The sequence below is a fragment of the Pteropus medius genome, unplaced genomic scaffold (assembly GCF_902729225.1).
Source record: "Pteropus medius unplaced genomic scaffold, Ma_sr-lr_union100, whole genome shotgun sequence".
Taxonomy (NCBI): Eukaryota; Metazoa; Chordata; class Mammalia; order Chiroptera; family Pteropodidae; genus Pteropus; species Pteropus medius.
Window position 1 is genome coordinate 13,776,629 of NW_024356249.1, and position 26,578 is coordinate 13,803,206.

General features: G+C 32.9%; 1 protein-coding gene across 1 annotated transcript in view; it reads left to right on the forward strand.

Moving 5' to 3' along the window:
* Positions 1 to 26,578, forward strand: part of WASL (WASP like actin nucleation promoting factor) — a 65,717-nt gene that overhangs the window by 30,185 nt on the left and 8,954 nt on the right. The window contains 10 exon segments of the mRNA XM_039861015.1: positions 1,806 to 1,892; positions 3,055 to 3,151; positions 9,523 to 9,546; positions 16,161 to 16,329; positions 17,820 to 17,862; positions 18,909 to 19,062; positions 23,877 to 24,039; positions 24,041 to 24,078; positions 24,081 to 24,110; positions 24,113 to 24,381. Of these exon segments, the coding sequence (XP_039716949.1) occupies positions 1,806 to 1,892; positions 3,055 to 3,151; positions 9,523 to 9,546; positions 16,161 to 16,329; positions 17,820 to 17,862; positions 18,909 to 19,062; positions 23,877 to 24,039; positions 24,041 to 24,078; positions 24,081 to 24,110; positions 24,113 to 24,381 (1,074 nt within the window).

Here is a 26,578-nt window from a genome sequence, read left to right on the forward strand (position 1 = left end):
AATTAAATTGATATTAGAAGAATGAAGCTCGATTTTAGATATTGAAGCATAGGCATTGCGATCAAATGAGAACATATCCTATGCCAGAGCATGAATAGTTCCCTGTTTCATGTTTCTGTTGCGTTTGGTTGTTTGTTTGTTTGTTTGTTTGTTTGATGCCTTTGGGTCTTAGGCTTTTCCCACATTCTCTCTTTTTCTAATGATACTTTTTTATTCGGTCTTATTTGTTACAGACTAGCGTACTTAGTTCTTTCAAGGAACTTCAAAAGTATATTTTAGTTTGGTATGTACTGTTATTTACTTCAGCCCAAGTTTAAAGCATTATACAATATCTATAATAATGTGTTTGTTACCCATTTTTCCTTATGTTGTTTCTCAACATAGGTATTTTCAGATTTTCACAGCTTTGTATTCCTCACTCTGAAACATAAACTATATTTTCCTAGATTGGATACCCTATGTCAGGTATTCATCTCTTACAGTTATTGGAAAGTAATTCTCTTTTTGCTGAGATGAAGTCTCCATTTATCTTTTAAAATCTTTCCCATAGGCAAGCCTCTTTGCTTAATGTTTATATGTGGCAACAAGTATAATGGGATTATAATTAGAAAAATTAAAACTGACTTTGAACTCCTGGACAGTACTTAGGGTCAGATAGATTGTAGTAAAACTGTTTTACTTCTCTAGGCCTCAGCTTATTTATTTGTAAAATAGTATGACCATCTGGGTCTGTTGCAGAGTATTTCCCTGAGATTAAATAAAATTTAAGTTACTGCATTTTGCAAATTAGTGCTTCTTAACATCCATTTCCCCATAGCCTAATTCAGCTGAGAGATGTGACATACTCATGTTACTAACAGTGACTTACTATGGCAGTGATTCTGGTGGATCAGGGGACACATGCATAGTTTGAAAGAAATCTCTAAGTCCTTTGACATATTTCTCATCACCAGTGAGAAGCACTGTTTAGAAATGAGAAGAAAGGATTCCATTATGGTGGTCATACTGTGTGTACATTTATTTTAAATATTTTTAAATTGTGATCTTGCATTTCAGAATAGGACAATGATTATATTTCTCTAGCCTCTTATTTCCAATTGTGGATGACCATTGTTGAATGGCATTTAAGGTTAATTATATTTCTTATACTATGGCCATAGATATGACAATCATCCACGGCTCCCAAGTATAGTTTAACTATGGTGCACTTTAATAATTGCTTTCTTTCTGCACATGATTAATACTACTTATACCAGTGTTTCATTAGGAGGCCACTCTGCAAAAGTTAGGAATTCAAAGATGGTTAATGAGCAGTGCAGGGCAGTGCAGAGAAGGTATATTTGACCCTCCCAGCATCTGCAGAATTGAGACAAGCATGAAGTCTTCCTGTAGTATTTGATAGCACACAGTCTACAAATATTGCTGATGAAACTACGCATTGGTAATCAGTGCATGTACAAAAGTATTCTACTTCTAACATTGATGATCTAATAATTGTTCTAGTTATGGATTTGATCAAGTATAACTATATTTGGGAATGCTTGACTAATAAGATTATACCTTAACATACTTAAACTCACTTGATACGCAGTTTTTATGAAAGAAACATTATCCATTGTTTACTGTTATTAAGAAATTACTGATTAAATTATATGATGTGTTCCTTATGTGTTATGTATGTGGTATGTGTATATGTACGTATGTACGTAAAAGCTATTAATAAAAATATTTCCCTTAATACTAGTCATTTGCTTTGTTTTATTCCTAGAGATTATCTTTTTTGGTAACTCTTTAACTTTTTCTAGGATGGGAAACTATTGTGGGAACAAGAGCTATACAATAACTTTGTATATAATAGTCCTAGAGGATATTTTCATACCTTTGCTGGAGATGTAAGTTTTATTTTTTTTATTGTCTTGTTTAATATAATTGTTTTTACATTTGTCTATAGAAAGCATTTATGAGCTTTTTGTGTAAACATTGTGTAAAATATAAAAAAGTTATTTTACTTTTTCGAACTTCTTCATAGATATTATCTCTAAATGGGAAGAAATGGCTAAGATATTAAGGGCCCAAAGAGTTTTAAAGAGTACTGTAAATATAATTTGCTATATAGAAAAGAAGTTTGACTTTTTTTATTCTCTCTGTCTTTGGACAGATAGTTTAATCTCTTTGTGTGTCTTGGGCAAATAGTGTAATCTCTAAGGGCTTTAGTTTTCTTACCTATAAAATTGAAGTCTTAATTGTCCACTAAGTTATGGTAACTTTTAAATGTTGAATATGGTATTGCCATTCAAATTATTTTTTTGAAAGAATAGTTTATGACCTAGAAGAGTGCTAAAATACAATAAATGGGTGGTGGGACAGAATTTTAAAAATTTATTGCATATACTTGGGGAAAACGTTAGAAAGATTTCTATACCATATGCTCGCAGGGATTATCTGAGTGACTGGATTATGGGTGAGTTCAGTTTTCTTTGTTTTGATATTTGTATTTTCTAAATTTTCTATAAGGAATAAATAGGTTATATTAGATGATACATCCATCTTTTCAAATAGTACTTTTCTAGTTGTGTTTTTTTGACATTTTTCTTGATAGGATATAAATATATGTGCATATTTAAAAGCATGCATTAAATGCCATAATAAAAAATAATGTCAATATGTTTCCATATTTTAAATAATGTATCTGAATTAAGGTTATAACTTAAACCTGTAATTAAGCTGTAAAATAAAAACATAAACTATTAAAGATAGAGTTAACCTGAATTTTACCAACTTTTCCGGTGTTTGCCTTTTCTAATCTAAGATATTTATAGAGCTGTGTTGAAGGATGAAATTTAATGTGCTACTTTGCTACTTTTCGTTGAAGATAAAAGTATTCAGTTTAATATTTTAGTATCTATTGTGATAGGTAACTTTTCTAATGGTAGTCTTTTATTTTCTGCCTTCTTAAGTTCTTGTCTGCTAAAAAGTCACGCTTTCCTTCTTCAGAAATGTTTCAGTTGGCTATCATGATTTTTTTGTTTATCTTTTTTAATGAAAATATTTCAGACTTGTCAAGTTGCTCTTAATTTTGCCAATGAAGAAGAAGCAAAAAAATTCCGAAAAGCAGTTACAGACTTGTTGGGCCGGCGGCAAAGGAAATCTGGTAAACTTTTTTTTCAATTCCTTTAAATAGGAACTGACAAACTGTGGCTTATAGGACAAATCTGGCCCACTATCTACTTTTGTAAATTCAGCTTTATTGAAACATAACTATGCTCGTTTGGTTACATATTGTCTAAGACTGCTGTTTTGCTACAATATAGTGCGATAGTTATGACAAAGACTATATGGCACAAAAAAGCCTAAAATGTTTACTATCTGGCCCTTTACAAAAAAAAAGTTGCTAATCTTACCTTAAAAGAAATAATATTTTTATTGAGCACTAATTTTTTTCAGATTTACTGAAGAACTCACTCCAGTAACCTTTTTTTGTTAGCATCCCACATATTACTGACTCTTAAATTTGAATTTTTATGGCATTGTTTGCAACTTCTATATTTAAAAGTATTTTGTAAGGCAAATAAGCAAAGTTGCAAACAAAATCTGTAAACATTGCCTTGTCTCTATTTTGTTCCTAATGTTGTAAATTATGTAACCATAAGGAACTTGGTTTAATGCATGAGACTCTAATACATCCAAAACAATTGGAGAATGATGCATTGCAGCTCAGAGCTTTAAATTCATTGGTATAGAACTATTTGACACCGGTGTACCAGGCCTTTCTGTTGTAAAGTAGGAGAAGAGTGATTAAGAATGGTGAATCTCTCCAAAATCATCTCTTAAAGCAAATCACTTTTAGGAGAAATAACATGGGAGCTGAAATGAGCAAACAGATTCCCTTAAAACTAGCATGCTATTACACTCCTTGAAAAGTCTTTCCGTACAGCCAAGGGTACATATTACCCCAGTTTGAAGATCACTGTATTTAAAATTGTGCTTTACCAATAAAAGGGACCAAGCTGTGAAAAAGGAAGAGACTGGATCCATAAAACAGGAATGTAAAAGCATATTTTCTATTTTATACATCTTTTATTGTTATTTTAATGGGTTTCTAAGATGCAGGTGAAGTAAAAATGAAAATAAAAGAAATTAAGTTGTTGCCTCACTTATATTCCACTTGTGAACAGGAGAATTATTAAGGGCCTGTTATTTTTACTACTTTTGTAGACCACTTGATTCTGTACTAAGAAAGGATTTAATGTTATGAAATAATTTATGTTTCAGTGCCTTGATTTCAGTGACATGTTGTGATGCTAGGCTAGGGGCTCCCTAGGGTTCCTTTTATTCAAAATATGTGACATGTTTAATATAAAAAAGTGAAAAAACTTCTTAAAATATAGGATAATTGATTTTGAAATTGTTAGGTCATTTAGTCTTTCACCTGGTACAGAAATTCTGTTTTATATAGTTCTGAGCTTTTAGACATAGTGTTTCCAAAGCATAAAAGATCACATTAGGGAGGCACCTGATTCATCATCTGGTAGCTAAGTCAAACTCCAGCCTCACCTCTCTTCAACTTAGATACATGGAGTCCAACTTTTGGAGCAACAGTGTTTTATTTTCCTCCCAGTAGCCTTGGATGCCATCTATTTTGTACTTCTTGAGTCTAAAGAGTTCCAGTTTCTTATCCTTCACATGATGTAGCTTATAAACTCATTATTCTGAGTACACTGTGCTCTGCATCCAGTATAGATTTTTATGTCTTGTTCAGATAGTCCAGATTTGAAGAAATGATCCACCTTTCAAATATGATGTCCAGATTTGAGCAGAGTACTCCAACAGTAGTCTGACTAGTACTATAATACTAAAATTTCCCTTGAATTGATTAAACACCGTTCTGCTAATGTTTCTAGCAAATATCTCATACCATTATTGCCCTTTCTTTGTTCAACCAAATCCTCCCTTTTTTCACGTGTGCCTCTCAAACCAGGACAGTGTCGTGTATTTAAATAATTGCTGTTTAGAACTTACTCTGAACTTTATATTTATTTCAGTATAATTCCATATCTGTGTCATCACCAATTTAAGAAGTATTTCCTCTCTGGATGCAGAGATAAACATCACCTTGGAAAATGGAGATTGATATTCATTGACATAGATAGGACTTGATTACTTCAAATGTTTCAAAAAGTTACTTCATCAGACCACCAGATGGAGTAATACATTTATATTTACCTTTGCCAGGACTTTTTAACATTTATGCCCCAATTAAATCCTATTAAATTTAGTTCGTGGCTATTTGTAATCTGATTATTTTATTACGTTATTGTTTATGTGTATTTATTTCTTATAATTTTGGAAAATTTTGTATTAGAAAATCTATGGAAATTACATTTGTTTAAAATTTTTCAACCACTTTTGAACTTTCTTTAAGCCTAGACTGTGTCAAACCTGGTATGTAAGAGTATGAATGCAAAGAATTGATAGAAATTCTCCTGACTTTACTCCTACCTAATTGGCTGTAGCTTTTCAATATTTTTTTGGTCTGCCCTAGTGCTCAGCATCTCTGGGTATTCTCATTATCTCTGCACTTTCATTTAGTCCTATAGCTTTGAGTATTATCTGTATGCTGACCTCTCCCCGACCTTCACACTAGTTGAGTTGAGTGTCAGAATAGCTTCAAATTTAGCATGTCTGAATAGAACACTTGATCCATGTTCCCCAGTCCCAGTTAGACCTGTTCCTGCTCCTTGCTTATTCTTCTCCGTCTCAGTAAAAGGCAATGACTCCACTTTGTCTCTGGCTTACCATGGTCTGCCATAAATCCTATCAGTGAGTCGTATTGGCTTCACCTTCAAAAACATTTCCTGGATCTATTTCTCACCACCTCTGCTCTTACCACTCTAATTCAAGTCACCATCACCTGGCATCTGGACTACCTATCACCCTGACTAGTCTCTCTGCTGCCACTCTCTGCCTCCTACTATCTGTTTTTTTTTTTCTCTTACATAATTACCAGAGTAAACTTTTTTTAAGTGAGATTTTTGTTTTTTAATTGTTCAGATTTTTATAGAAGAGAAGAACCACCTTCAGATAGTACAATAATTTGCATGAAGTCATGCACAGATTATATAAGCTAAAGACAAGAATTAAATTTCAATGCTATGAGCAACATATTAACTATATTTAGTGAAAGTTCTCTAGCAAAAATGCTCACTTCTGATTTCTCACTAAACATTGTCTTGAAACAATCAACTAGAAGATATATACTATTTGTAGTACAATACAAGACAGATGAACAGGGCACCATTATTACATAGAAGATCAGTCCACTAGACAACATTGCTGTAGGATAGCAGAGAGTAAAAATGATACTGTATAGGATTGTGAATTCACATGCGTTTGTTTAGCTAAAAGGGACTTGTATTTTATTGGAGGTACCCTGCATAATGGAAAAACATTGAACCAAGACACTAGAAACCTGAGTTCCAGCCCCATTTTTACCTCTATACCCATATGACTTGTGACCCTCATTGCCATATGTGGAATAAAATTAGAGGACTAAATCTCTGTTCAAAAGACAAAAACTGTCAGATGAACAAGAGCTAGATGTTTTTTGTAAGCATCACATCTAAAACATACAGGAAGATTAAAAGTAGAAGGTAAGAAAGAATTATAATGGATAAATACCAACCAAAATAAAGTTGATAGAGCTATTTTTTTTCTGGCTTTGTTGAAATATAATAGACAATTAATTACTCATATTTACATTGTACAATTCAATGAGTTTTTCTCAATTATAGTTGTCATACAACAATATATTAGTTTCAGTTGTACAGCATAGTGATTAGAGATCAATATAACACAAAGTGATCACCCCACTAAATCCCCCTTACATAGTTATTACATTGTTAACTATTTTCCTTATGCTACACTTTATATCTCCATGTCTATTTTGTAACTATCCATTTGTACTTCTAAATACCTTTGCCTTTTTTTACCGTCCCCCTAAACTCCCATCTAGTAGCTCTCAAAATATTCTGTGTCTATGAGTTTATTTCCATTTTTGTTGTCATTATTTTGTTCTTTAGATTCCACATGTATGTGAAATCATATGATATTTGTCTTTATCTGACTTATTTCATTCAGCCCAGTACCCTCTAGGTTCATCAAGGCACTATCTTTTTGCATCCTCTTCCTTTTAGTCTGTGTGCATCTTTTAATCTGAAGTGAGTCTCTTGTAGGCAGCGTGTGTTGGGGGTCTTGTTTTCTTATCCATTCAGCCTCCCTGTCTTTTGGTTGGAGCACTTAATTCTTTTCCATTTGAGGTACTTGTTGATAGGAATGTAGTTATTACCATTCTTTATTCCTGTTTTTGATACATGTTTTTTTTCTTTTTAAAGAAGTTCCTCCATCATTATCTGTAATACTGGCTTGGTGTCGATAAATTCCTTTAGCTTATTTTTGTTTGGGAAACTCTTTATCTGTCCTTTGACTGTAAATGATAGCTTTGCTGGATAAAGTATTCTTGGTTGTAGATCCTGGGTCTTCATCACATTGAATATTTTGTGCCAAGCCCTTCTGTCCTGCATAGTTTCTTTTGAGAAATCTACCATTCTTATGGTTGCTCCCTTGTAGGTAACTAACTGCTTTTCTCTTGCTGCTTTTAAGATTCTCTTTTTATATTTAACCTTTGTCATTTTAATTATAATGTGTCTTGGTGTGGGCCTCTTTGGGTTTATCTTTTTTGGAACTCTCTGAGCTTCCTAGGGTTTTATGTCCATTTCCTTCACCAGGTTAGGGAAGTTTTCCATCATCATTTCTTCAGATAGTTCTTCAACTTCTTGTTTTCCTTCAGATACCCCTACAACACGGATGTTTTTACATTTGATTGTGTTCCATAAGCTCCTTAAATTATTATTATAGTCTCGGCTTCTTTTTTCTTGCCTTTCTGATTGGGTGACCTTGGCTTCCCCATCCTCTGTATCATTGGTTGAATTCTCTTTATCCACTCTATTGATTCCCTCTAATATACAATTCATCTCAGATAATGTGTTCTTCATTTCTGACTGGTTCCCTTTTTTATTTTTCATTTCCCTTTTTATGTTTTTTTATCTCTTAAAGTTCTCACTGAGTTCATCTGCCCTTCCCCTAAGTTCATTGAATATCTTTATAACCAGTGTTTTGAACTCTGCATCTGTTAGATTGCTTGACTTCATGATTCCTGAATGTCTGTTGTGCTCTCTCATATGGTTTCTGCTTCTTTGTCTTCCCATTTCGACTTTTTTTCTGTGTCTGTTCCTATGTACTAAGCAACACTCCTAAGTCTCCTGGTCTTATTAGCGTGGCCTTGTGTAGTAGATGTCCAGTGGCTCAGTCTTGAGAGGAGTTCAGCTGCAGACCAAGTTTAGCCCCAGCTTATGCCCCTCCAGGGTCACCTGTTAAGATTCAGCAAGCAATCCACAGATACTGTGCTTATAGTTGTCTCAAGAAAACACACCAGAAACTGAGGTTAGCTGTCACCGGTGCGAGTCTTGAAATTAGCTTATCAAGGAGCACCAGACTCAGCAAGGACACACTGGATGAGCTGCGAGCTGGGGGAATCAGAGTTTCAGGGAATCCTCTGGGTGGAGCGACCTCTGTTATCCATCCAGTCTGATGATGTCTCAGCTATGGCTGCACTGAGTGTGCAGAGTAGGAGCGGGGAGGGCTCAACAGAGGAACAGTGGATACTGCCAGCACTTCTGCCCAGGAGAGAGTCTTGCCTCTGGCCCTTGCTTCGACAACTCAGTGTCCGTAAGTCCCTGGTGCCCCCTTTCACCCCTGAGGCAGCCATCCTTGCGCTGGTGCTCAGAGTGAGCATGTCCATCACCGTGAAAGTCTTCTTACGGACACAGCCCCTTTTAGAGGTGTGTGCTGCTGCCTGCTAGCACAGCTGTAGTCTCTGTCCCACCTAGCAGCTCGGTACCCTCCTGCCTTCTTCCATTGCAAAGTGATTTCTTATTTCTCTCCCTAGTTATTAATAGTGCTTCTGTCATCTAGCTTGCTGTTTGCTCCATTTTTCTGTCACAACTTTGATTTGGTCTCAAGAGCGATGAACAAAGCCTCTATCATCTATACCATTTTTTCCCCTCTTCTACCAGAGTAAACTTTTTAAAATATAGATTATATCATGTCACTTGCCCTATTCCAAGCCCTATAAGAACTTCCTATTTATCTATAGAATACAATCTGTATTCCTTATCCATGACCTGTGGGACCCTATATGATCTAGTTCTTGTCTCTCTTTCTGACTTATCTCCTTCTATTCTTCCTTTCTCTCACTCAAATCTAGTCCTCATGATGTTCCTTTATGCTGTTCCCTCCTTAGGGCCTTTGAATATGTTGTTTCCTCTCTCACTTAATACAGATGTCTGCCCAAATGTCAGTTCCTCAGAGAAACCTTCCTTATATCAGCTTTAGGTAAACTAACTTTTTGTGCTGACGTTTATATTACATATGTCTAATAATATTTTTTAATTTATTTTCTAACAGAGAAAAGACGAGACCCCCCAAATGGTAAGTTCTTTGATAATTATTGATCAATAGATATTAGAGTACAGTTTAATCCTTATAGAAACATGTATCATATATTAATATCTAATATTTGATATTAATATCTAATATTTTATGTTCTAATTTTAAAGTAACAGATGACAGATGATGCTTAGAAATATGCCATTTGGTTTTTTTCTAGGATGCAAGAAGACTACATAGGGTGAAGATCACTATTCTTAAACCTTAATTCTGTGTTCACAATTGATTAAATTTAGAAACCATACAGTCTGGTTTTAATATCTTCCTTAAAAGCAGTACATTTTGCCTAGCATATTTGTTTATTTCCTACTTTAGACTTATCTTTTCGTCTTATTTCAAAATATTATTTCACACTGGTAATATGAAACTAGGCCCTTTTAGCATGAGCCACTTCTATGACGGTATGTTTAGAAATAATAATAGATATCCATAACTCTCCTTAATTTGATAATGAACACGAAATATTGTGGAGTCATTTATTTTAAAAAATATTGTATATCGAAAGTACAACCAAGATACAAAGATCAAAGTCCCAGACCTCTAGGTCAGAGATTCTCATCCTAGACTTTATAAATCCTCCATGAAATTGTGTGCTAAATTTTCCTATATATGTTTTTTCTTTCTCTGGGGAGAGAGAGTCAGTGGCTTTTATCACATTTACATGGGGTCCCTGACCCTATGAAGGTAAATAACTATTGCCCCAGGAGCCTTCATTATGATGGGGAATATAGCTGCTGCTTTTTAAAGGCATCTCACATCCTCTCATCAGAATTTAGAATGATTATTCAGGGAAACATTTAACATAATACGCAGTTCTTAATATATGACATCTGTTGGTGATTGTTAGGGTTTGTTTCTTTTAAACAGCTATATTGCCTTCTGATTTTGTCCTTAAATTTGTTTTCCTATATAAAAATGTGAACCAAATATTTCTGTATTAAATTTTGAATTATTTGCCTTATAATTTTTTTAAATGCCAGACTACCTTCAGTAATGCTTACCATGTGCCAAGTATTGTACACTTTGACTTTCTCTTTTAAATGGAAATTTTAATACTATATAGAGCTGCTGTGGAGATTAAATGAAGTACTCATAAAGTGCTTAGCATAGTGCTTAATAAATATTAGTTATCACGATGAAGACAATGACAATGATAATAATAGGAGCTACAATTTAATGATCACTTGCTACCTGCCAGGCACTGTTCAGCAACTTTATGAAGGTAGTTCCTAGTATCTCCATTTCATAGATGAGTAAACTGGGGCACAGGTAGGTAACTTGTTCAAGGTCACATAACTAGTAAGTGAGTGGAGCAGGATTCAGTCTCAAGAGATCTAACTCAGGAGCCTGGCCCCTTAACTACTGTTCTATACCAAGTTGATTTCGAGGGAGAAATAGATCTAGAGAGGGTAAGTAACATGCCTCAATCTACACAGCTAGTATGTGACAGAGGCAAAGGAAGCAGAAGCAGCTGAGTCAGAAATCATCTGTGAACCTTTAAAGCAGTATTATCTTTTTCCTTAATGTGTGCTCAATATTTGAGTCTCTTTTTGAGTTTATTAAATTACTTTGCATTCTGTGAGCATATGTTGAGTACCAGTGGGGGAAGTCCATTTCCTAGTGGTGGTACCTTTGGGGAAAGTAACCTGAGATTTTAAACAGTAGATATTGTACAAATAATATAATTAAAATTAAGAGTATAGATATTTTATATTTTTTTAAAATTTAATCTCAATATATAAACTGTATTTCTGAAGGGATACCTAATCCATGAATAGATAGAATTTGGGTATTCTTCTTTATGTGACAGTGGTATCACAATCTGAGATTGGTCTTGATTTTCAATCTTTGGATCTATAGTTTTAACCCTTCAGTGCAGTGGTCCCAAACTTCTTTAAATTAAATAAATGGAAACTTAAAAAGTAATATTACAAGGCAAAATTATATAGCATGTATTGCCAGTATGTATATACTTATTTATTTATGAAATATACGCATAATATGGTGTTAATATATTACACTAATAATAAAGAATGAAATAATGAGAAGTTTTAATGTTCTTTCCTGCTGTGCCGTCAGTCGTCTTGTTCTCTGTACTGTGTGGAGACCACTATTTTGGAGGCAGCACATTACTTTTCTGCACTTGGTGCACTACCACTAGGTGGCAGTGGACACTCTAACCGTCTTGCAGTGTCCATGAAGATGCTGTCTCAGATCCTCATTTAGATTGTCAATTTAGCAGACCTTTTCAAATTGTAACTATTAAAAAGACACTTTATATAAAAGTAACATATTCCTGAAGTGCAATTTAGTGTCTTCCTCACTAACTCCTAATCCGTACATCTTTCTGTTTTTTTGTTTGTTTGTTTTTTTGTTTTTATTGGTCAGTCTCACCTTTTAGCTTAGATGCTTTCCAAAGATTTGTTCTCAGCTTCATGACTACTTGACATCAGAGGCCTCTGGGCCACCTGTTTCTCAACTATTTTACCTTGGTGAGAGTTCTCTGCTTTTTATGTAACTAATGGGAAGACTTTAGTGTGTTCTTTTAGTTTTAAAATTAACTAGAAATGCTGCTCAATGAGAATATTAAAGAACCTTTTTCTATGACAGTTGTCCTTAATCAGAAGATAATTTGACTGTTTTTTTTTTAAGGAAGGGAAAACAGCCCCCTTCATTATATATTTACTTAGTACGTGATTTTTAAGATGCCTATAATTTTATAAGCGAACAATTAAATTTTATTAGAAACGATTCAAGAGTATCTCTTACCACATCTACCATAAACAATTAAAAAATGACTCGGCTTTGTATAGGTTATCACTTTTTTTTAGTGTGTCACTTTTGAAACATTGCATTGGGCTTTAAACCATCATTTTAAATTTATTTTCTCTAACACCTTCAAACTCTAAAGTAAATAGCTGTTGTCAACCAAAATAATCAAGCACTTCATCTCTTGAATATGTAGAAAACTTTTTTTCTAAATTTAAAAAGTTACTAGTAAATATTTATTGAATGATGAACTATTAGACTACAGAGTGAGAATCTGATAAATTGATAAAGAATATATAGTAACATTTGTAAAGTTAGCATTATCAATCACTTTATGGTTTGACTTGTGTAGAAGATATGAGTTAATAGAAAGGTTGGTGGTCTGAGAACCAAGATAGCAGAGTCCACCTTTGCTTTTGTCACTAATTGTGTGACTTTAGACAGGTCACCTGATGCTTCTTGCCCTTAGTTTCATCTAAAAATGAAACATTTAGAAAAACTCTCTAATTTCCCAGCTAATAGTAATTTTCTATGCATCTCTTTAATCTGGGTTTTCTTATATAGACTTAAACAATGTTTTAATGAATACTAAATGTTATTCATGTGTAGTGACACTAAGTAACTAATGCCAAGGTTTTATAAACTGCATGGCAGATGTGTAACAATATTGCCATACCTGATTTTTGGGTAGAGGGAGGAGGTGAAACACAGTCTGACTGTAGTATGAATTAAACTTTGTTATTCATTCCACATACCACTTATATTTCGTATCTGTCTTCTTTGTCCTTGAACTTTTTCAGGGTTATTTTCTGAAATGGCTGAGTTATTTTCTCTAGTGCGTGATGAATCAGGCTTATAAGAACCTTAACTTTATTATTTCCCAGAAAAGAATTTAATAGCTTAGGTAATTTGAATTATTGAACTTAACTTTACTCAGCTCAATTCCCATTTAGAATATCCATAGTGTAATAGGATTTGATTGTGCAGAAAACCTCAAAAGTATCCTACTGAAGTATCCTACTTTTATATAAGCTAAGGCAGCATAGAACATATTTTTATTATTTTATAAAAACTAATTATGGTTGATCCTTGAATAACATGGTTTGAACTGCGTGGGTCCACTTATACAAGGATATTTTTCAATAACTATGTACAGTACCATAAATGTATTTTCTTTATGATTTTTTGAGTAACATTTTCTTTCCTCTAGCTTACCTTTGTATAAGAATACAATATATAATATATATAATATCAAAGTATGTATTATTGACAGTTTATGATATTGGTAAGGCTTCTGGTCAGTGATAGGCTATTAGTACTTAAGTTTTGGGGGGAGTCAGAAGTTATACACAAATTTCCAACTGCCTGAGGGGTCAGTACCCCTAATCCCCGTGTCATTTAAGGGTCAACTGTATAGTTGTTAATTTTGTTTTAATGGTAAATCTGGTTGCTTTTTTTTATAGTTGTTATATGAACACCTATTTCAGACAGTGCCTAATTCTAGTACTCCAAAGTCTGTCTTAAGTCAATTCTTAAATTCTATTTATACTATGGACTATAAAGCTAAGAGACTAAATAGTAATTTGCAGCATCTTATTTTGAATGGTGTTGCTGATACTGATAATTTATTATAAAAATAAATTATAAGAAGGGAAGCAGAATGGGGAGAAGGAAAAGTAAAATCAGATCACTAGATTAATCTACGATGGTATGAGTATGACACCAGTTCAACCCTCTAACATCAAATTCTGGGTATTCTCAGTAAGTCCCCTTATTTTGTGAAACTACAACAAACACTGAAATCTGATACTGAGCAATTTGAAAATCCAAGTCTTTGTCTACTATTTAATAAGCCTTCTGTATGCTTAACTAATCTTTAATTCTTGATGCAATTATTTTCAGATTATTTCTTCACACTGAATCATCTTTTAGTGATTTTATCCATATTACTCACTAGCTCCCATTTTTTCCAAAAATTATTTATTTCTTGCCAACATGAGCAACTTCCCATGAAATTTTGTATGAAATCATAAATAGAAATTTTAGACATTTATATGTAAGTGGACTTTGAATAGTGAGGAAAAATAGCTGAATTTGGTGATATTAAACATATCTTTCCATATTGTTTACTTGTTTGATAAGATGGCAGATGGCTTTCATAATTTTGTTTTAACTCTTTCATCTTTAATAGTAGAATTGAGAGAAAGTGGGTTATATATAATTTACCTATGTAGGTAAATATTTTTCTTTCGTGTAACTTTGGTAGGATACCTTTGAGGTTTTCTGCACAAAGACTTACAGTCCAATTGGCATTTAGTGATCACCTAATATACATTAGCCTATAATTTCTTGGGATTGTTATTTGCTGTTCTATGATTGTATTGGGGTCCCCAAGACTACCTTTACAGTTGGTGATTTGCTAGAACTCACAGGACCTAGCACATAGTGGTATTCCTGGCAAAGATTTATTACAGTGAAAAGATATAACACAGAATTAGCAATGGGAAAGACACATAGAGTTAATTCTGGGAGAAACCACACAAAAGTATTCTCTCATTAGAGTCACGGGATGCATTTAATTTCTCTAGTCATGAATTGTGACAACACATGTGAAATGTTGTCTAAAGGAGATGCTCATTAGGGACTCAGTTTATTGTTGTAAGCCCAGGCTTTATTGGTAGCTAGTCACATAAGTGTCCTCTGTCTAGCACATACCAAGATTGTAAACTCATAGAAGGAAAGCAGCTATTTAGCATAAACCACATTGTCACCACAAACAGTTTAGAAACAGTGAGCCCATCTTATCAGGGAATAACCTCTTGAAATGTTGTTTCCATATGCTAAGCATAGTGGTTTCAGGCCTGATACTTTAAATGTTTTTCTGCACAGTGGTGATTGTGTTTTATACAGCATTTGGAAAGTTGCCATTATTGTAATCCTCTCAGAAGAATTTGGTCTGATAGGTTTTATCAGAGAATCATATATTAAAATAGAACCTCTAAAGAACATGTGTTGCCCTTTTAGGTAACTTTATAAGAAGTTTTTAAGTTGAATCCATTTCATTCAGACTCTCCTACTTTTAAGACCAAGAATATTTTTGTGAATTATAAAACAGGTTTTGTGCTACACTTAGTGTAACTCCTAAAGATGCTACTAATAATGTCCAAAGGTACCAGAGATATTTTTACTGTTGATCTTTGCAGAAGATAAATGTCTTGATAATTATTTTCATCTTAAGTTTTTAATCTCTATACTTTTGATAGTCAAAGTGTTTGTTTACTGATGGAGAAAATATTATCGGACTTAAAATGGCAGTTTTGGGGAAAAAATGGTAGTAATAATTGCATAAGTACTTTTTTCCTCATGAACTACTAAAGTTGAAACGGGTAAAACTAGATTTCTTTGTTACGTTTAAAACAAAGTAGATGGCTGTTTTTTTACTTCTCCTATTCTTATGTGATATATACCACTTTACCAATGAATAATGTGTTGGATGTGAGGCTATTATAGTCAAAATTTAAGGGATCAGACCAATTTAGTTTAAATTCTTGTTGAAAATTTATATTCCCCATGAGATTTAATGTTATAAAAATACAAGTTTTCTTTGGAATAATGTATCTATTCTAATGTGTTTAAGAATTCATTACAGGTTTTCAAATTTGGGCAGCACTTTATTCATTATTATAAAAAATTAACATACAAGTTTAAAATTTAAATAATTTATAGTAACAGTAGTCTCACTTCAAAAAAGATATTTAAATTAAAAATAATAATTGATTGTTGTTTTAAATTATATTCTTTTCATATTATTTTGACTTTCTTTGCAGGTCCTAATCTACCTATGGCAACAGTTGACATAAAAAATCCAGAAATCACAACAAATAGATTTTATGGTCCACAAGTCAACAACATCTCCCATACCAAAGAAAAGAAAAAAGGAAAAGCTAAAAAGAAGAGATTAACCAAGGCAGATATTGGAACACCAAGCAATTTCCAGTAGGACAGTTTTTTTGTTGTTCTTATCTTTACTTTTGATTTATTCTTTGCAACTCTTGATTTTTAACTCACTAGAATTTTTTTTTTTTTTTGGTAGGACCCTTACATTTATCAGTTACATACCTTTTTGGCTGTATATTTTGTTGGAGGTGTTTTTTGTTGTTTTTTTTAAGCTATTGCTTAATGGACTTTCTGTGAATATTATAGTTTATTTACTTTTCCACAATTAGAAAAGAAAAACTAGATAAAGTTCTTTGCTAATTTTTGAACATAAAAATGAGTTTTCACTTTTTTCTATTAAAAAAACAGTATTCGGAAATTGCCTACAGTCATTGTCCTAGTCTGTTCAGGCTGCTGTAACAGAATAGCATAGACTGGGTGACTTATAAACAACAGAAATTTATTTCTCACAGTTTTTGAGTCTGGGAAGTCTAAGATTAAGGCATTGACAAAATTTGTGTCTGCTGTGATCCTTCTTCCTGGTTCATAGACAGCTTTCCTTGCTCTGTCTTCACATGTTGGAAGAGGGTAAGGGAGCTCTCTGGGGCCTCATTTTTATCCCTTTTCCCATTTAGAAAAAAAAATTGCAGCTTAGTGACAGCGTTCTTTTAACATCATGTGTAGGAACACTGTGTTTTCTAGGGTTTGATATTTTTAGTGATCGAGAATTACTATGTTTTGTAAATGGAAATACCACTACTAAAAACAGAGTGCCATAAATGGAATGATGTCAGTTGTTTCCAAAGATTATCAATATATTAGACCAATGTGAAAATAATAATAAAAGCAAAATAATAAAAGCAAGGTAATTAAAGGCAAACTTTGGGAGTAAGGTCAGGACTATAATCAGCGAAATTAATCTTGAGATAAACGCTACAGCCACAAGCACCACTGGAAGCCATTCTCAGGGCAGACGGGAAATCTGTTAAGGGCACTAATCACATGATGGATCCACCCGCGTGACATAATCGCCTCCTAAAACTCTTACCTCTAAATACCATTACACTAGGGTATAGGTTTTAACATAAGAATTTTCAAGGAGTACAAACAGTACATAGCAGGCATCAAACCTTTGGTATTTATATGACATATTTAAACTATTTTCATATGCATGATTTCATTAGCTCCTTATAAAACTCCTATTATATATTCTATGTATTATGTATGTATGTACACATATATATGTGTGTGTGTGTGTGTGTGTGTGTATATATATATATATATATAATGCTTGTGTTCTTATGCTAGTTTGACAGTTAAGAAAATGGATGCTTAGAAAGAGTGTTCAAAAATGTTAAGACTCAGTAAAGAGCCTGGGCTAGAATCCTGGTCTCCTAACTTGTACAGTTTTTCCCTGATTATGGTTATGTCTGTGAGAACTGTTAGTTAAGGCCAAAAATTCATGGGTGGATTGGATTTCATGTATTCATTTTTAAATGTCCTTTGCGCACTTTATTTTTCTTTCTTTTTTTTTTTCTTTTCTACTTTAGGCACATTGGACATGTTGGTTGGGATCCAAATACTGGCTTTGATGTAAGTGTCTTTTCAAGCCATAAACATTATTACTCTAAATGTATGGGAATGTTATGACCTATCTTTAGATTTTTATTTTTATTATTTATTTTTTGAATTTTAGTGTTTATTTGAATGTGCTTGTGTTTATGTACGTATACCACTGAGGTTTGAAACCATAGCATTTTTCTACCATTCACGGCTAAGTCTCTAAAGAGAAAGTTTTTGTGTGGCTTGGCTTTATGTACTGTATAAGTAAAACCCTGTGTTTTGAAAGCCAAGAGAAGAAAATTATTTCTGCTAAATGATCATTTCAGGTGACTATATGTCAAAATTATGGGAAAGTACTATAATAAAATTCTGAATATCCAGTTGTCGAACTATCTAGATCTTTCTATTCTTTTTGGCAATTTCAGTATTCATTAATTTATAGCACTGTTAGATAGCTAGGTGAAACTGCTGGCAAAAATAAGAGTATTTCTCTGTTTTGGTTACCTAAGTAATAGATATTTCATATTTGATAGATAACCAGGATTTGGAAACATTGTTTTGAAAAGAAATATCTGTGATTGAAGTTAAAAATCCTGTGGTTGTTTTTGTTAGAACTATAGTGTTAACTCCACAAACATTTATTGAGTGCCTTTTTATGTTGGGCACTGTACTGGGGTGCTTGGGTTTATAAGGAGGTCTTGCCCTCATATTTTCAAATTGATTTACTTTTTTTGTATTTATTTTTATTTATACCTAAATCTTATTTAGGACAAGGTAAAATAGGTGAACATTAAAGATGTTCGAATCATGAATTGGTTAGAAAAATCTGAATGAGGTGCCCACTCTTTGAAGGCAGGGAACAAAGAAGATGAGATAAAAGATAAAATCTGTTCTTTGTTTTTATCTTTTCTTTTTTTTATAAGAAAGTTTATTGGCATATAAATAATATAACCATATTAAAAGTTTAGAAACTTGAAATAATTTCAAAAAGGTCACAAATGAGAATTAAATTTTATTATGCTCATTTTTAAAAATTGGGATAGATTTTATAGTTAATAGTTATTTATCTGTTGTAGCTGAATAATTTGGATCCAGAATTGAAGAATCTTTTTGATCTGTGTGGAATATCAGAGGCACAGCTTAAAGACAGAGAAACATCAAAAGTCATATATGACTTCATTGAAAAAACAGGAGGAGTTGAAGCTGTTAAAAATGAACTACGAAGGCAAGGTAACTTTTATTTCTATTTATGCATTCTGATCTATTTTTTCCTTTGAATCTTGAGGTTACTTTCATGGAAGACAACTACACACATTTATGTGAACCTTCCTTAAGCAGAATGTTTGAGTTTATGTATAATTAGTTTGTCCCAGTGTACTATGTTTTAGATTATTTTGGTATATCTAGAAAACTTGACAAGGTTTTGCTTATTATTACTATTATTCACGTAAATCCATACAAAATCTTCTGGCAGTTCTACTTTAGAATAAAAAACTACAATTGTCTAATATTTTACTTAATGAATCTTAGAAGCCACAAAGTTGCTTTTACTACAATTCAGAAGTAGTAACTTAAATATAATCACTACCTAATGAGTAAATTGTAAGCATTTTGAAATACAAACATTTTTTCTTAGATAAAGCAGAAAATTTGTCATTTAGTATCTGAGAGTACAAATAATTTGCAACATTTTAAAAATCAAAGCTCCTTTTTATTTTAGTATTATCTTAATAATTATTAGAATAAAATGCAAATACAGTAACTAAATTTTCCACTATGACAATTGTTTCTTTGCCACCTTATTTATTTGGGACTGCTTTGTATATTCATATTAGACAGTATAGCAAAACTAAAGCTCTAGCTAATCACAGCATTCTTCTGAAGAATTTACCTGTCATTTTAACTTAGGTATTTGACTTACTTACATCTTTTTCACTGCTGATGTTCATTCAGTCTTTGATTCAGTCATTCTGACATTCAGTAAACGTGATTATGCCAGCACTAGTCTCTATTCAGGTTATTAAAATATAAAGATGTGGTTTCTGCTCTCAGAAATCTTATAATTTAGTGTGGAAACATATGTAAACAAGTATTTGATGATAATTGCCATTGGGGAAATGCAGTGTTAGTTCTACTGAAACTAATACGATACAGATTTACCTGTTTTTGTGAAATGGTTATGTATGTAGATTCTGTGGATTTTCAATAAAAGAATCTTGAGCACGGTACCATTATTGTTTATAAATGCTCCCAGAAGTACTAAGTCACAGTCACTGTTAGTGTACATATGATGGAAAACCTTTAGATCCCCTGTGTGTTCCTTGACTTTCCTTTTCTCCACATTACCACTCACTTTCACTTTATACCACCAAATGATGCTCAGGGTCTCTCTCAGCAATCTGAGTTTATAAATATATATTATTCTTGACATTTATTAGACCATCCAAACTACTGCCCTTTTACCTGAATGCTGTAACTAAGAGTTGACTATATTAACTTGATTTGGTTTGTTTTTTAAACTTTATTATTACCATTTGCCATTCTAGCTGATTTTAAAACATCAAATTAGGCAAGGTCTTTCCTTAGTTGAATTACCTGAAAACAAAAAAGACATGAGTATTAAAAAACATGCTTTGGAAATGAAGTTAATTCTTACAATACTCAAGAACCTAACTTCCAGTGCGGAACCTTTTAGACTCCAAAGAATGCTTTTATAAAAGGTATATTTTTTTAAAGGAAAAGTGAAAAGTTATTTTCTTTAAGAAAATATTTTCTAGGCAGAGCATATATGTTCAGAAGTATAAAAAAAATTAGGGAGGGAGAAGTTTATGAAGTTGTCTTTAAAATATATTTGTAAAATCTGCTGAATCAAATCTCTTGAAACTTATTTTGTAAAATCATGTAATCAGGTTTATAAAAAGTAGACTTGTGATTTCCTATGTTTTTCTTTGTATATGTGCAATTGCGTGAAGTTCATTAATTCATAATAATCTGCTCTGTAGGTCCACCACAATGGAGTGGTATGTATGTGGGATGTTATTTGACCCGTGCACTAAAGTATGCATGCTGTGATGAATTTATTTTCAGAAAAGCAGGAGTTCATTTATCCTGCCTCCAGATCTAACACCCAGTGAGGTTTTCTGCCCTCTACTCAAACTAATGTTTTGGGCACGTAGATACTTAAAGTGAAAAGAAAATTTATTTCTATGTGAGTCAGAACTCATATTTCATCTGTAATTTAGATAATTTTATTGAAATTCTATGGATTTTTAAAAACTCTTCTTACCCATAGCACCACAGTTTATTATTATTATTATTATATAATAAGCATAAATTCGCAGTTCTATAAATGCCTACTCTGGGAATTGTCAGTATTCCCATTAATTTTAATTTGTTGAATAACATTTTTCTGTTTTCTTTATCTTGATGACAGTGCATGAGAGCAGTTTTTTTTTTAATGTTTCCTGAATTCTATAAGACTACATTTATTTTAAGTATTATTTTATTATTTTTGTTTATAATTTCTATTCATGTCAAACATATAGAGTTATCTACCAATTACTCTTAATATTAATTTTGATCTTGAATTTATTATTTTTATCAGTCTTTTTAAGTGTACCGTCACAAACTTATTTCTGTAAGCTTCAGTCTTTCTCTTTTTTAACTGAGCTTTGATAATAAGAACAGTTTTTATTTGTCGTAACTTCTGTTTCATGCTTTTCACTTTTTTTAATCTAAGGAATAGTACTGTCATCTCATTCCGTGTTGTGACTCTTAGAGTTTTGAATATCTGTAGGCCATCAGACTTTCTCATAGCGGTGTGTGGTATCTGTTTAGCAGACTTTTGTGCATGTAAACCTAACATTGTGCCATCTGTCCTTTCCTGTTTTAATTCCTTAACTCACATTTTTACCTTGGGAAATGGCATGTCTTCTGTGTACTTTCCTTTTTATGTAGACATAATACATACTATAAAAATAGAAAGTTGGTAATAGATATTTTCCTCACGAAAATATAGAGCCATTTCCAGTCACTTTTAGAGATAATAGAAATGCTGAACTTGTGCCTCACTCAAAACTGGATGCAGCTGACTATTTCTTCGTTAAAAATTAAGGCTCTCCCTTTCCATGAGCAGTGATTTAGTGTCTATTTAAGTGGGTATTAACTAGACTGCAAATTATTCCAATATAGATCAAAGGAACTTTAATTCTCTCTACTGAAGACATATATCATTTTACATATAAAAGATTATGGATCCAGAGTCCTCAGTAAAACCACCAGAAATGGTTGACTCATACCTTTTGTAGTAGAATAGGGTGGGTCTTTTTCTCCTTGATTAACAAACAGCTGAATCATAAAAGTGCTAGCTAAGCAAATATCATTGGTATTTGAAATATAAATCTTAAACTAATTAAAACAAAGTTTTTGTATCTGCTTGAAGGATTTGATGGTACTGTCTTATTCAGGGAGTATACATAATACATATATATCATATCCTCTTGGTTTTGCCCTCGAATTACAAAATATCTTATACAAGGTCTTGCTTTGGATCCAATGAGAAAATCGAGCCTACCTTAGCACAACACCCAGACATTCAGTATGCCTTCAGAGTAAATCATAGGCGCTTCCTCCATGATGGCCTACATTTACGTAGGTGAACCTCTGCAGCTATATATTGTTAATAGTTATAAAAGATTGTATTCCAGGAGATAATACCATTGTGCATATTGGCCTTTCTGCATGCTTCATCTAATGTTTGTGATTATTCTTGATAACATATTTTTAATAGCATGTTTTCCATGATTCTCCGAAATGAAATTGGAAAATGCCATTTTATTTTCTTTGAAGCGAGCAGTTTTATTTCTCTGTGGTATAATTGCATTGTTATTTGTAATTAAGGTAGGAATTTATATTTATATAGATTATAGAATTGTCCATCAGTAACATAGTTTGTATCAGTAAATACAGATAGCTGTTATGAAGTCTGGGATTTCTCCATTCCTAAAAATAGTTAATTTTTCCATTTAGTTTTTAAATGAATGGAGAAATAATGAGGAAGTTCATTGTTATATAAATTCGTGTATACTGTCTGTAAAATTATGCCCTCAGTAATGTAACAAATTCATATTTTGAATGTTTTTTGTCATATCTTACATTTTCATTTAAGTAGAATAAAAATGTAAATATCATTACTACCAGAATAATGTTAATATTTTATTAATTTTAATTTTGCAATGTATAGAAATTCTCAATTTGTTAATCGTTCATATCTCCTGAATAAATAGTTGAACATTTCACCTGGGCAACCGGCCTCTCTTAATACCATCACTAGAATTACTGACCATCTTTCAGAAAATATAGGACATTATATATATTATTATGTATTATTATAGCATATTGCATTTAATATTTCATATTATATATGTTTACATAACATATAATGTAATATTGTTATATAGTCTATATGTATAGAAAATATAGGACATAAAGTATAAATGTAAGTTAGAAGACAAAGGTTTCCATTTTAAAAGAAAAAGTATTATATTTGAGTTTAGCTCAGATTACTGTGAATAAGTTCTAATAGGTTATGCTACGTTAACTTTTTAATTCTGAATATAAATTAATTTTATAAAACAACTAAATATACTTGATTCTTTAAAGAGGGAAGTTATCCATTAATTTTCATTAAAATGTAAAATAATGCTTATTGACAAAAATGTTTAATTTCATTATTATATTTTTGTTATTATATAAAAAGTGTTTATTTCCTTACCTTCAAAAGTGGTGCTGATACATAAAAACTAAATTCTGTTGTTTTAGATAATATTTTTTTCAAGAAACATGATGGTGATCTTTAAGCTGAGTATTCCTAAATATAAGATATTATCTGTGGTCATATATCTCTGTAAAGTAAAACACAAAGATGAGGCCCTTTTTTTTAGGTCTCATATTATTTTTTTATACATGTTAGAGTGAGTTACTTTCTCAATATGATGTTTATGGGGTTAAAAAACATGCTTTCTTTTTTACTGTTTTTATTGCAGCACCACCACCTCCACCACCATCGAGGGGAGGGCCTCCTCCCCCTCCTCCCCCTCCACATAGCTCAGGCCCCCCTCCGCCTCCTGCCAGAGGAAGAGGCGCTCCTCCTCCACCACCTTCAAGAGCACCCACAGCACCCCATGCACCCCGTCCAGGCCAAGTGCAGGAGTCCACCTCCACCACCGCCAAATAGGATGTGCCCTCCTCACCTCCAGCCCTTCCTTCATCAGCACCTGCAGGCCACCACCACCACGCCACCTCTGCTGTTGGCCGGGGTCCTTGCCACCACCACCCCACCTCCCACCACCACCAGGGCCACCACCTCCCCCTGGCCTCCCTTCTGATGGTGACCATCACGTTCCAACTGCAGGAAACAAAGCAGCTCTTTTAGATCAAATTAGAGAGGGTGCTCAGCTAAAAAAAGTGGAACAGAACAGCCGACCAGCGTCCTGCTCGGGCAGGGATGCACTTTTAGACCAAATACGACAGGGCATTCAGCTGAAATCTGTAAGTAACGTGTTCTTTTTTTTTTTTTTAATGTCATAATGGAATTTTAAATTAATTTATAAGACATCTTTGAAAAGTCTTTATTTTTTCCCTTTTCTCTTGGTATTCATTTTTTAACCTGTGAATTTCCGATATTTTTATATACCATAAAGTGTACAAATTTATACCTATATACCTGGGTAGCCCATACTTCTGTATCAAATTATCACCCCATAAAGTTTCCTCACGCCTCCTTCCAGTTAGTCTACCTCCCAAAAAGGATCATTACCTTGGTTTCCATCACCATAGATTTGTCTGTTTTAGAACTTTACGTAAATGGAATTTTACAGTATTTTTACAATTCATTTTTCTAGACTTTACTTTTAAATAAAGCACTTTAATTTCAAGAAAAATCTTTATTAAACTATGGAGAAGTAAAAATAGCTCTACTCGAAACTAATTATAGTCATCTACATAAATTTAAATCAGTAACTTGGTAGAATTGAAACCATATTCTAAAGTTTCTGTGTTCTGAAATTTAGATGAGTGGTGAATCAGACTACAGAAAATTGAAAGGGTTCTAATAGAATTTCTGATAGCAATAGTAGATAATTTTGGATTCTCCGAATTGGTGAGACGATTATTTCGATTTGGCAAACTCTTTTTTTAAAGGAACAGATAGTAAATATTTTAGATTTGTAGGCCATATGATCTCTGTCACAACTACTCAACTCTGCTATTGTCTCACAAAAACAGCAGACATAGACACTACATAAATGAGTGAACATGTTTATAGAACTTTATGGACACTGAAATTTGAATTTCATGTAATTTCCACATGTCACAAATGCTCTTGATTTTCTTTCAACCATTTAAAAATGTAAATATCATTTTTAGCTTTGTTATACAAAAATGGGACAGGCTAGATTTGGTCCATAGGCAGTAGATTGCCAACTCCTGTCCTAGAGTCTAACCTGCCTACATTCAGAACTCCTTCTGGGCTTTTATATGTAGTCTCTCAGTTTCAAGAGGAGCTATGCAGGGGTTCAGACGGGTAATGGATGGTAGATTTTTCTATGCAGTAAATGGAGATGAAAGAAGGAGATTTTAATTGAAAATTATTTTGCAGTGTCGGGAGGGAATTATGGTGACTTTCTCAGAAGTTTTGGCAAGGAAGAGAATGATGATGAATAGGGAACACACTGTTTGAATGAAGACATTTAAACATTAGCATAGCACAGATTTAAGAAACTTCTGATTTTTCAAATATTATCTGGATCTTTTGTTGACATGCATTCAGCATGATACTTAGATCAGCCTGTGAGCAAACATCTCTGTTCCCTCTCCCCATTTAGTTCAGACTAAAGATTCCTCAGGAGCAGTTGAAGTTAAATAGTTGTTAGTGGGGAAAATTCATGTCAAAATGACCACAGCCCAGGTGAATAGCAGATTTGAAAGTAGTTTACTGTCAACATTTACCTTGTAATTTATGTAGTTCCTACGTCACTCTCATTCCCATTATCTCCCACTCCTAACCTGCTTTTTTGTTTCTCTTTTCTGCTTCCTCTCTTCTTTACAACAAACTTTTGTTTCTTTCTGTGATAATAATAAAGCGTTTTATTTTTAATGAATGCAAATGTGTCCTCTTAATTTAAACATTCAGTGAGTTGTATTTCTACTCTCCCCATCACTTTTACCCACCCCAACCTCCCCACCAAAAAAGAAAGAAAAGAAAAACCTTGTAAATTGTTCTCTAAATTTCTTTTTAGAGAACAAAAATGTTTCCTAAAACTTTTTTAATGTTTTGGAGAGAAAAACATTTTCCATTCTAAGCATAGGATAGTAGGCCATATTCATCCTAAATGATCACCTTCCTTTTGATTGCGTTTGGAGTATTATTGTAAAGTGCATAATCAGTGAATTATTGTCATGTTATACATGCGATCTGAGTCCATAATTTTACTTCATTTTAAAAAAATAACCAATCTGTGCTTGCAATTTCTTCATGTTTCTTTAAATATTCTGTATAAATCATCAATTTAGTCTGTGATGAATAACTAACATAAAACAACATTTACTTTTAAAAGTTGGCAGGAAGTATGTAAATACTTACTTAACATACGTTTTGAAGTCCACGTTCATAGTACCTCAGATAACACCTTGTCCAAGTGCTTCAAAACACGCGTTTATGACAGCATTGTGCTCCTGCAGTGCTCTC